This window comes from Rhinolophus sinicus, linkage group LG04 (assembly GCF_036562045.2).
Source record: "Rhinolophus sinicus isolate RSC01 linkage group LG04, ASM3656204v1, whole genome shotgun sequence".
Lineage (NCBI taxonomy): Eukaryota > Metazoa > Chordata > Mammalia > Chiroptera > Rhinolophidae > Rhinolophus > Rhinolophus sinicus.
Window position 1 is genome coordinate 44,293,123 of NC_133754.1, and position 12,979 is coordinate 44,306,101.

Genomic DNA, 12,979 nt, shown 5'->3' on the forward strand with positions numbered 1-12,979 from the left:
ATATACTATGCCTTTTTCACCCAACATTATAATTTTCCCACATTATAAATTCTCCAGAAGTAGCACTTTTAAGGATTATATGATATTCCTGTAGGTTGCCTTCCTAAATAACAAAAGCTGGCACTAACTGGGTATTTACTGTGTGCCAGGCCCTATTCTAAGTGCTATATATGCATTTGCTCACTTAATTATCACAAAGACCTATGGGATAAGTTATGATGTCCATTCGCAGGTGAAGAGCTTTCTTACAAGTGCTCAGTTTAGAGCCTCTGAGAGGAGGCTCTTATCCACTATGTCCTGCTGCCATCCCTAGCAAGAAAAATTCCCCTATTAATAGAAACTTGGTTATACCACCATATTTTCTATGTTCTAGAATTCAGGGACTAAACATCTGATATTTAACTTATTCCTCAAACAAAAGAAAATGGTTTATTATAGCATCTGTAAGATCATAAAAGTTTTTCATGAACAAAATACTGCTTATACTTTTTTTTAAGTGAATCATTCTGTATATACTTTTTATAATCTCTTTTTTTAATTTAGCATGGGAATCAACTCTCCTTAGAACATTACTATCACCACATGACAGGACATGTATTTTCTGTCAAGACAAAATGTATGACAGTAGAGTATGTGAATCTCAAACTAAGTATTTACATAAGAGTTTGAGAAAAAACTTCAAATGGTCAATGGAGACCCTGGACAGTTCACAGATACCTGGTTACAGACTCACTTTCAGATTAACATTCAATAAATATTAATCTATAATAAATAAACGTATGTGTTCCTAATACATGCACTGACCTAACTCAAGCAGACACATCTAAGCACTATCTTAATTGAATTATCCCTGCCAACTTCAAAGACAGGGCGGCAGGGAGATTCAGACAAACCATCTGGCATTACAAAGCTCTGATCAGAGAATAAGTCTCCTTGCTACCAACTCACTGATAAGGACTCAAGGAGTCCATTAGAGAAAAAGTGACAAAGATGTAAAAGAAACAGAAACAATTTCACGATTCAAGTGCTTCTTGATGGCTTACAAAATTCATGATTCAACTGAATGAAAAGCAGTTCCAATGGTTTTTATTAGTTGTACTTTTATGTTGTTTTGTTTTCAGATAAATGAGTTACTAAATACCTAACAGAAGAGTTAAATCAGTGTGTTCTATTAACTACTGGAGCTCTACCGAGTTGGTGAAAACAAATGATCCTTATAAAGGAAATTAATCTCACTTGTATCAAAATGTGTGGCTGCTTTCAAAAACTATGCAAAGATAATACAGATTTACTGATAACCTAACCAGCTTTTTCTGAACCAAAGCAAACATAGGGTCAGACCCAAATAAATACATTATGTGCAAGAATATCACCGAATTTATCAGGTGGCAATGAAAAATTAATGATATTATATAATGGAACCTGTACGTTAGGAAAATTAATCTGAGGGAGATAGGCTTGAATGAGTAAACAGAACCGGGTACAGGGGAGAGAAATTAGGGGCAATGGGGAATCAAAAAGATGAAAATTTGAGACATGTAAAATGTAGTCTTCAGGATTCATGCATTCATCCACAAAAAATTTATTGAGTCAGATACTGAAGAAACCATGGTGAACAAACAGTCCAGTGAGGGAAATAGACACTAAATAAATACACACACAAATAAATATATAAATTGTGCTAACTGGTACAAAGGAAAAGAACTGGCAGGGCCTGTTTAAGTTCGGGTGGGTAGGCAAGGCCCTGTAAGTACAATTCCAAAGACCAAGGGGAGTGGCCTGGCAGATGAGGAGGCAAGGAGGTGAGGCAGGAGCTTCTACCAAGATCCTGGGGTATGAGAGAGCCTGGCAGCCAGAGAACGTTCAAGCCGGGCCAGTGAGCAACGCGAGGGTGGTGCCTGATAAGGAGAGCACCTTACAGTCCAAGGGGAGACACTTCTATTCCAAGGGCAGTGGGAAGCACTGGTGTGTCAAGGATTCAGGTTTGAAGCCTTAAGGAAAGAGTAATAATGGCAGCAAAGAGACCCAGAGATAAGGGCAGGAGGCAGAGGGAAGCAGATGACAGGCTGCAGCAGTCATGAGTACTACACACCAGAGTTCATCTCTCCTTCCAGGCATACAGTCAGGAACACACGTCACTGCCCTTTAGAGCATGGGATGGCCATGAGACTTGCATTAGCCAATGGAACATAAGCAGAAGTAACTGGGTGGAAGCTTTAAGACCTTTCCCCCAACAAGGACCCACTACATTCAAGATGGTGGCTGTCCCATCAACCCAGGTCCCAGGACATGGACATCGTGGCCCCCAGCCACCCTCAATGGAGAGGAAGCGTGAAGGAGAAATAAACCTTCCTGTTTCGAGCCTCTGAGATTTGGGAGTCAGTAGCCCATGCAGACTGATGCAGAAATGGAACACAATGGATGCAGTGATGATGGAACGAGAAAGGCAAAAGGAGATGAACAGAAGAGACAAAGGAGGAATTAGAGATTTCAAGTCGATGACCATGAAAATGATGAATGAGAATGCAAAAGAACAGCTGGTTTAGAATGAAAAGTGACAATTTATGTTTCATAGGTGCTGAACATAAGGGACTGGTAGGACAGCCAAGTACACATCAGGTAGGTTAGGATCTAAGCTCTGGGGGGGAAGAAAAGAACTGAGATAAAGACTTGAAAATGGCAATGAAGGTGTGCAGCTCCTTTCAGAGTAAAGGACAGAGACTAAATTCTATGAACCAATGGTGACGAAATCCTTGAGAAATGCCCTTTGGGTGATGAGTGCAGCAAGAGGACAGAGTGAAGACATAAAAGGAGGAAGGAGATCCCCAGAGTCAGTGGGGTGCTGAATGGTATCAAATGTTGCAGACATTTTGAAGACAAATTGAAGGAGTGAGGACTAAGAAGCCACCCCACAGGAAGGACAGAAGCCAAGTTGCAGGGTCACACACAAGGTCACACAGTGGTTAGTAGCAAAGGGGTAACAGAACACAGGCAGCCAGGTCCAAGCCCCCGAACTGAACCACAAACCCCCCTACCTTTCAACACTACAATAGAAGAATTTTCTCAAGTCATTATGCTTCTAAAACAAAACTTAATGGCACCACAAATAGCCCACGTTCCACAATTTTTTTAGACTACTGTTAAGACCTTTGCAGTTGTTCAGTACTTTATATTTTCTGCCCTGAACAGTCAGCACTGTGACTTCAGATACTTTATACTGATTTCAGGTTAGTCCTGAGGAGAAATTCTCACAAATGTAAGTACGTACTAGGCCAAAAATGGGAGCATTTTAAAGTTCTTGATACATATAGACCAACTGCAAAATGGTTATGTCATTCATTAGGTTATAAAACACAAGAGACATGATTCTCATAAAATACTATGCAGATGGGGCCCCTGGAGTTGCGGAATGGTGTAGCCCTGCAAATAAGTGCCCAGTTCATCCATCCTTACAAATACCTTTTCTGTCTGTGCAAATATGCAATTTTATCAGGCAAAATGGAGTCTTGTTTTAATTAATGTTTCTTTAATTATTAGCAAGGCTAAACATTTTTTTCTGCTCTTTATTGGCTAATTGTATTCCTTGGAGGAATTGCCTGTTAATGTCCTTTCCCATTTTTCTACTGGAGTTTTTCTTTTTTAAATTGATTTGTAAGAACTCTCAATATTTTTAAAAACTTAACACTATGACTGAGATACAGATACAGATAAGTAGAGTACAAATAGTGTTTCTAAGCTTACTGCTTATGTTTTATATTTATGGTACTTGTGACATACAGGACAGAGGTTTGATTGTTTACATGGGAAGGCAGTAGGCACAGTGATTGAGAACACGTGGTCTGAAGCCACAGTGCCCAGGTTCAAGACCCAGACCCTCCACTTACAACTGTGTGACCTTGAGGTGACTTACCCTCCCATGTGTAAAGCCCTAACACATACAAGTACTCTGGGACATAGTAAGTGCTCAATAAACGCTGGCTCCAGATCTAGTTAATCAAGATAATCAATGTTTTCCTTTATTAACATAATACAATCTTACATTTGTTAAGCACTTACTATTAAGTACTTTACATGCATTACCTTATTTAATATTTATTTTAAAAACTTTCTAAGCTAATAATATCTAACAATCCCAATTCTCAGATGAGCAAACTGAGGCTTAGGTGAAGTAACTTGCTCAAAGGCCTCAGCTCATCAGTGGCAAAGCCACAGTTCACTTCCCAAGCCCAGGCCAAACTAGTTTTTCCCTTTCATTTCATGCTTTAAAAATCCCTCTTCACCCTTATATGATTATTCACCCATGAGTTATGCTGTTTCTTTTATTGATTTTACATGTAACTCTTATATAATATTTACTTATAATTTATTTCAGTATGTGATATAAGATGGGACTCCAACATTTTTTATGCAGCACCATGTACTGAATGGTGCACCCACCATATTAAACTACTCCTCACATGATACCCTAAATGTTTACACACACAGAGGTTTCTGGGTTTTCTCTTCCATGCCACAGACCTCTCTTCCTGTCTTTGGGTCTGCATGACACAAAACTATCACACTTACCCCAAGATTACACTCAGGGGAAGATCTCCCTAAGAAGCCTATGTACGTAGGCTGGTTTGAACCTCTTTCCTAAAATAGGTTTCAAAAAGACAAGAAAAAAATCCTTTATGATGTGTTCTCAGCCAATCATTGAAATTGTTCCCAAAATTAGCAACTGTATTTCTCAAAATTTTTCTCCTTCCTCCTAAAACTTGCCCTTCTTTGCCCAAGCGGCTCTGCTCCTTCTTGGCCTACCTGAGCATCTAAGCATTTGCTCAATCCCTCATTCGTTTCTGGAAAAAAAGCCTCCCTTATATCTGCATCTTCCAGGTCTAGTTCAATTCTTCATAAACACTTTCCCAAGTACACCAGTTCTTGGTCATTTCATCTTCCTCTAGACCCTGACGCAGGCATCTGACCCTTTAAATTTGCTCCATTGTACTGTTATCCATCTTTTTACAAATGACTGACCTTTTCACCTGTTTAGATCATAAAACCTTCAAGACAAGGGCCTGCTCTAACACAACAGCATAGCCTCAGCATCCAGCCAAGATTCTTAGCACAGAGCAGGCCCTCAATAAATGTGGATAAAGATTTCACAATTCCTACCCTCCCTTTTCAAATTCAAGGCGTTACTAATACCCTCTCTTCTAATATTCAAATGGACTAGAAACCAAAGAAATAGAGCCTGTTGTTGATTATCTAGTTGGAGATGGGCCTCCACCCTGCTTCCTGTATTTGGGGACATTTCTGTTTGTTAGGACTCCATGGGAGGGTGGAGAAAGACAGTGAGGTGAAGCTCAGGCCAGTTCAGTTGCTGATTTACTAACATATCTGATTTAAAATTACAGCCAAAATGAGGTTTTACGTTACCTGAGCATTTCAGAGAACACCACCCCTCGGGTCTCACATTACCTCAGATAATACTGGAATCTTGAGCTGGCTGAATTGGGAGGAAGGCCCAAGTCCATACTCGGGGAGATTATCATTCCGCACCTTCTGTCTGACCTCCTCCAGTAACACAAAAGAAAATTTAGTGATGACCTGACTTGGTTCCTTTTCATTTCATATTGCTGGTTCTCCAAGGGGCATGGGATGGTATCGCTGGCTGGGGCTTGACATGGGAAGGGAGTTTGAAGCTGAACATACTGAGATAAGATCAGTAAGGAAGCCAGTAGCCAGCTGACTTGGGGCATCAATACCCAAGTACATGCAGCAGCAAACCCACGCAAAGAGCTCTGTCACGATACTTACACAAAGCTTTCAGAGAAACGATATTTTCAGGCGTTGGGTGGTATCCTGGTAGGTGTAGGCCATTATGATGCTATCTGTCATACATCTAAAAGACCCAAGGTAAAATGCCTTCAGGAGCTCCAAAAGCAATCACAACTCAACCCTGCTCAGGAATGTAGTTCTGCTTTTTCTTCTGAGCTTGCATATATGTTGAGTGTGCTGTTCTCCTGACGATTCTAAACCATGGAAAGCTAATTCTGGGCTTGTGAGGATTCTTCTTTCATTACTCAAAATCATAAGTTACTTTTCCAACAGTAAATATTATTGGAATATTACTACTCTTGTAAAAGCAGCTTAGAATCAAAGCCTATTGGTGGCGAAAGGGTCTGCCAGCACTTTATAAATCATGATACAGTCCTATGTTTTATTTATTCTTCTTTTGCTTCAAGTCTCTGATGAGGACAGTGGCTCCCAGTTTCATGTGAAAACAGAAAAGATGCCACAGATGTTCGTGAGCTTTATCCTTGACATACATACATTGGCTAAAGTCAGCAAGACACAGCAACAACCCAGAAAAGCCCCTCATTGAATAGAACAGGAGCCCTGAGGTTCAGAGAAGTGAAGCAACAGTCAGAGCAAGGTGACTTAAGTAGCTGGAAGAATATGTGCCAGGCACTAAGAGTTTTACCTATATGGCTCATTTCATCCTCCCAACAACCTTATAAGGTAAGCACGATTATTATCTCCACTCTAGAGATGAGGAAACTGAGGCACAGCAAGGTTAAATTACATGCCTAACACTACACAGCTGATAAGAGGTAGAGCTGGGATTACAACCCAGGCGCTCCAGTGCCCATGCTCTGAACTACTAAACCACTAGGATTAAAACTCAGGACTCTTGACCCCGGGGAGCGTTCTCTCCATCATAAATAATTCCAAGGCTCATGGAAGAGCAAATCGCATTTGAAATGGCCTGCAGACCTTGTTGTTGGATCCTGATTAGAGCAAATGCCTAATCAAAGATGTTCCTCATGCAAGCTGGAAAATCTGAATAGCATTATCAACCGACTGTTATATGCATCATAACGTCATTAGAGTTATGTAAGAAAACAGTCATATTTTTAACAATACATACTAGGTATACAGGGGTGAAATGACAGGAGGCCTGGCACTCCAATCACAAAATGAATTGAAAAAGTGACAGTTGAAGTACGTCTGGCAAAATCTTGATAAGTACTGAATGCGGGTAATGGAATCTAAGTGTTCATATCATACTATTCTCTCCACTTTTTTGTTTATTTTCAATTTTTCCAAATAAATTAATACAAAATCATTTTTAAAGGTCCACAAACCTAAGCCTATACACAAATGAGGCTATGGAACAATAAAAAAATTCATGAGCACATCTCACTTTTACATTTTAAACTTTGTTTGTTAAATGGAAGCCTTTCTAACCCATTGAATTATTTAATTTTGTTGTTACTGAACTCACTACCTGCCACTCATCAATACTACAAGCATGGGAAGAGCTAGCTAAATCAATACCCTGTTCATTTTTTCTTTTAGTCCATCTAGAGAATGGCTTTATTAGTCAGATAGTTAAGAATATTTCATGAGCATTTCTTATGCTGGAGGCATTGTATTAGCGCTAACCCAAGTCATCAAAGACAGAGCAGAGTAATATGTCCATCCAGGCATAGATTGATGGACCACGGGATTCCAGACCCTGCCCTTGGTTGTGGCTCTGCCTCCTGCATGGATCGGAGTTACCTTCTTAGATCCTTCTAGAACAAAGCTAAGCCAGAACCTATTCGGCAGATGCACCTGCTGTGGCTTCCTGGCCGACACTGAGAAGCAACAAGAGGAAGCCGGCAGTGGAGGTGAGGGAAGTGAGGTTTATGGGTAATTTTTAGTACCTATGAGCTTTTCCAAATTCCTCCTTCAGTAATGCAGAACCATTGTACTGCATTTCCCATTCAGCAGGGAGCCTTTCACTCACCTGAGTAGGCCCGCCTGCTTACCTGCATTTTGTATTTGTTTCATCCCAAATTTCATCAGACAAATGACCACAGAGAGACAACACTAGGAACTGAGACACCAACCAGGCACCTGGCTGTTCATGCTTCCAGGTCTCCAGGGAAAACAGATATACTATTGAAAGTGTCCTGAGGTAATTAGCAGTGCTGTGTCTATGTTGGTACTTCTGTGCTCAGTCTGATGGTAGTATTAGTAGTATCTCCTCTTTAGTTCGAGTCTGCCAGCACTTTGTAAATCATGACACAGTCCTAAGTTTTATTTACTCTTCTTTTGCTTCAAATCCCTGATGAGGACAGTGGCTCCCAGTTAAAAGAAATAAGTTTCATGTGAAAACAGAAAAGATGCCTCAGATGTTTGCCGGCTTTACCCTTAATGTACACATATCAGCTAAAGTGAGGAAGATGCAAACGTCCTACTTAAGCCAAAGCAATAGAATTTAGGATTATAGATGAGATGCTAGGTTCTGGTCTTTTCCCAACTCCTACTCCTTGCAATCAACTTCAGTGAAATAGAAAACTGAAATCCCAGTTTATTAAGTTAATTGGAGTTTGAGGAATCTGGAGTGAGCTGGCAGAGCTGGCAATTGAGAGAAAAATCAAACTGCGCAAGCCGGATTTGGAAATCAGCGAAGCCTCATCTCCAATCTCCACAAACAATATTCATGTCATCCTGCGTCTGCCCAGAAGGGCATCTATCTGCCCCTGTACTAAGGGACCTGGCACTCCCCCACCATAATACCCCACACACAGCGCCACAAAGCCCAGAGAATCACTTCGAAGACTCATCTTCTTACGTCGTTCCAACCAACATAAGTCACCCACCCACAAACAAGTCCCTTTCAAGAAAACAAATGCCAACGACAATGTAAGTTGCTGCTAAAAGTTTCCAGCTGTCCTGGAAAGCACGATGCCGCTCAAACGTCGCTTCTCTCCCGCACTATCCAAGTGATCCGCGACTACTGCGTCTCCAAATATAGCAGGACCAGCCCTGGCTGTGGACAAGTTGATTTAAAACTTCATCTCCCTCACGCCCAGGGGTCTATTCTCTAAAGGCGTTCTGCTACGACCAGATTAATCTCAGAATTGCTTGCTTCGCTAGCTTTAAATGCCCAAACTTCGTAGTAATTGGCACCACACTGAAATTATCAAGAGTTCCTATCACGCCCCCGAAGCCTCCATAAGAGGAGGCCAAACCTCAGGTAGCCGGCTGGAAGGGGGCGGAGAAGAGCATGAGCAACCCCTTTCCTCTGCCTCTGAAGCTCAGCCCACCCAAAGGGTCCGCAGGGCCATCTCCCACCCTGAGATGGGGACTGGGAGAGGAAGCCCCCGTTTCCACTCCCCTGCACCCCTTCGGGCTACAGGTGCCAAGCTCCTCCAGATACCGGAGGTGAAGGGGGCAGTGAGAGGGATGGGAGGCAAAGGAGAGTAATTTCCCAGTTGGCACAGGGAGGTAAACTGGGGGGAGGGGGTAGATGGCGATCTCACTGTCAGGAAATTTCCCAAGAGGGAAGAGGCAGCAGTGGGGAGAGGACCCCCCAGATGCAGTGTGGGGTCCTGGAAGTTGCTGCCCCTCCAGGACCGTCACTTCTCCCGTCTAAACTCCCGTGCCCCTTCCCCACCACCTCTTAATCCTGAAGACCCAGCAGGGTCTGCGGATCCACCTCGGCCCGGCCGACATAGAGGAGCGTAGAGGAGGTGGCCGCCCGCCTTCCTCGGTCCCTCGTCCCGCACTCACCAGGAGCACCGAGCCGCGCACTACTTCCGACACGCTCTGCCGCAGCTCGGCCGCCGTGCCCGGCTTACTCAACGCCCGGGTGAACTTCCGAGTCTCCGCCGACGCGGGGAGCAGCGACAGCTGCGACATCCTCGCAGCCGCCGCGCCTGATCCCGCGGTCCGGCCCGGCCGATCCGCCGCCAGGTGAGCCCTCAGCGCCCCGCCCGCCCGCCCGCGGATCCCGGCGCCACCGCCCGCCTGCTCCCCCCGCGGCTCGCCGCGCTTCGCGGCGGCGCAGCTCGGGCCGCGCCCTCCGTGCCGTGTCACGCCCCGAGGCGACCCCCTCGGCGTCCGCGGGCCCCAGCAATCGGAGCAGCGCCGGGACTCGCTAGGGGCAACCGTGCGTGTGGCGGCGGTGGCGGCTCCCCCATGCCACCAGCCTCGCTCCGCGGCCGCTCGCCGGGCCGCCTCCTCGGGGCGGGGTGTCCGGCGCGGCGCGGGGCGGGGCAGGCGGAGGAGGAGCTGGCGCGGCGGGACGGAAGGATAGTGGGCCCTGCAGGGCTGCCCCGGAGGTGCTGTGCGGTGCGGTGCAGGAACGAAGAGGTGGGACGTAGGCAGCGTGCCGTGGGGGCCCCCTGCGCGGGGCAGATGGGGAGTCCTGGGGGCGTCGTCGGTCCGGTCCGATGCTCCCCGGGCTTCACGCCCGACGACCCAAGGCCAGGGCCGCGCACGCCGACGAGAGGGTACACACCGGGACTGGAGCGGGGCCAAGTCCCTGGAACCGGTGTCTGTACATTAGGACTCTGGGTTCCCTGCCTGTACAGTCCCCATCGCCCTGGGGACCCCGCAGTCACCTCAGGGTGTAGGCTCGGGGCACCACGCCCCCCTATGTACCCGGGGCTGTGGAGGGGAAGGAGGTTTCAGGAGGGTGGCCTTTTTGCGGCAACGACAGAACACAGGAAGCCGCGGTTGTGCGGGGCAGGAGGGAACGCCCCTGCCCGGGACCCGGCGTGGAGCTCCGCGCGCGCTCTTGGTGGCGCTCCTCGGCCGAAATCCTCCATTCCACCCCCAGAGACGTCGCGCGAACGGTGGGAAGCCTCTGCGAGCCGAAGGGATGAGGGACAGCGCGGGCCGGGACAGGCGCTTGCGAGTCACGCAGACCCCGGGCCCGCAAGGACTACCTGCTGCGTCACCTTGGACGGGATCAAAACTTCTGAACCTTACCTATCTATCTCACTGTAAACTGAGGACAGTAATCTGCAGGAGGCTGAAATGACAGGGTATGCCCGTCTGCTGCCCTTCATAGGCCCCGCCGGACCGGACCGCAAGGCGCCGGGCCCAAGAAACCCAGAAGCGCTGGCCTGCAAGCCCAACGTGATCCAGGAGCTGGCGGCTGTGAGCGACAGCCACTATTCTGAGGAACTTCCTCACACAGACTTTACCTCTTTCCCATCCCTAAGAAGCCCCCACCACCTTTTCTCCTTTTTCCCTCTTTTTTGAGGAAACCCTGAGCATCCTAACCCCAACCTCGCTGCGGAGAGGGAGCGCTGGGAGGTGGAATTTGCGCAGGGCCCTTGGCGCATGCTCAGTGGTTTAGGTTTGGGCGGATTCCCGGGGCGGGGAGCCCCGCTTAAGAGCAGCTCCGCTGATTGGCTGGTCTGCTCAGGCCACGCCAGTCTCCTGCTGATAGACAGCTCCTTACCTGCCGGTTCGACCTCAGCTGCGCCCGCGATTGCCCTGTGGATCCGGCCTCGCGGGAGAATCCTGGCCGCTCCTCCGGCCCCAGTGCCCCGAGGAGTTGTAGCCGCCATCACCGCGGGGAAGGAGGCAGCCTATTTCGTCCCACCCTGCCAAAAGCCAAACACTAGCCTAAAACGGAATCTTAAAGTAGGGAAAACTACCAACCTAGTGCAGAAAGCAAAACACCACCGTTCAGGACTTAACGAGCAGGTCTGGCACATAATCAGACTGGACGTTAGGCATGCAGTCAGTACTCAATAAATGCTTGCTGGATTGGATTGTTTTCCTAGTAGATTGGAACTAAGGAAGTGGCACTGAGTGATCCTGACAGGCTAGAAGATAAACAAAACTAGTAATGTGTGGATAAAGAAAACAATCACACACTAACCCATTTCCTCTGCGAAATGAGGGAATAGCCTAGACATTTCCCAGACCTCTTCTGTTCCCAGAGTAGGCTAGGTGTTGAATAGGACAGGGCGGTACAGGCCAGCCTCATCCTGCCTTTCAAGGAAAACTTGTGCTGTTTTTTCTCTGACCATCCACATCCTGCAATTTACACCTCTGAGCTGCACTGCAGTATGTCAGCTCAGTTCTTACCTGAACTGTTAGATAAATGAAGATTTCCCTTTGAGCTTCTTCCTTCAAGTCTCAAACTGCACAGACAGTTACCCGGTGACCTTGGTTGGGTCTCTAAACCGTGTCTACCTTCATCGAAAGGAAACAGATTTTATATATATTTTTTTTAATTTAAAAAAAAAAGCACACAAGTTTGTGGGGTTTTGGGTATTTTTGGGTTTGTTTGTTTGTTTGTTTGTTTTAAGAAATATATGAAAAAAGAAAACCACATATATCTAGAAAGTGAAGAGTTCCACAAACCTAATTTCATCCATGTCTCTACCAGACCTAAATTCTGTGCTTGCTTGCTGACTCGTTATAATCTAGAATTGGCAGATTTTCGTTTAGGAAGCAGGGGTTATGGTAAGGTGCTGACAGTGGCCTGACAGTGCCTAACCAAGTGCCATCTGACAGAGAAGAAGGCTAGAAATGTGGACTAAGCCCAGGAAGACCAATTTCACCAGCAACTCAGAGCTGAGCCCCTTTTCCCTGATAAAATGTGTTGTTAACAAATGGTATATTTCTCATATTTAAGTTTCCATAGAAACTTGGTCCTTACTGCTACGGTTTGAATTGTGTTGTCCCCCCAAAAAGACATATTGATGTTCTAATCCTATGACTATGAAATAAGGTCTTTGTAGATGTCAAGTTAAAATGAGGTCATACTGGACCAATATGACTTGCATTCTTATTAGAAGAGAAGAGACACAGACAGACAGGGACAACAAGGCAAAGATTGGAATGATGCACCTCTAAGCCAAGAAACACCAAGGATTGCTGGAAACCACCAGTAGCTGGATGAGACAAAGAAGGATTCTTCCCTCAAGTCTTTGGAGAAAGCATGGCTCTGCTGACATCTTGATTTTGAATTTCTAGCCTCCAGAACTGAGAGAATAAATTCTGTTGTTCTAAGTCAGCCAGGTTAGACAGCAGTTCTTGGAAACTAATGCTGTTACCAAAGACTATTTTTTCAAATTTCCAGTAAGAGATTTACCTCTGTAGGCGGTCACACCTTTATAGGAGGAGCATCAGCTCTCCTATAAGATGCTACGTGTAATGGAGATGGATGGTGTCCAAGGTGTGAAGGAAGATACAT

The 12,979-nt window shown here is 45.8% G+C and overlaps 1 protein-coding gene across 8 annotated transcripts in view; it reads right to left on the bottom strand.

The window, feature by feature from the left end:
- Window positions 1–10,773, bottom strand: part of DOCK9 (dedicator of cytokinesis 9) — a 256,028-nt gene extending 245,255 nt beyond the window's left edge. For 3 of the 8 annotated variants that reach the window (XM_019756902.2, XM_074329463.1, XM_019756895.2), the window contains exon 1: window positions 9,550–9,762. In XM_019756902.2, the coding sequence (XP_019612461.2) occupies window positions 9,550–9,678 (129 nt within the window). In that variant the 5' untranslated portion in view covers window positions 9,679–9,762. Of the gene's footprint in view, window positions 1–9,549; window positions 9,784–10,752 lie in introns of those variants that run through there. The other 5 variants (XM_074329476.1, XM_019756904.2, XM_074329465.1 and 2 more) reach the window with 4 other exon arrangements.
- Window positions 10,774–12,979: the final 2,206 nt, after the last annotated feature.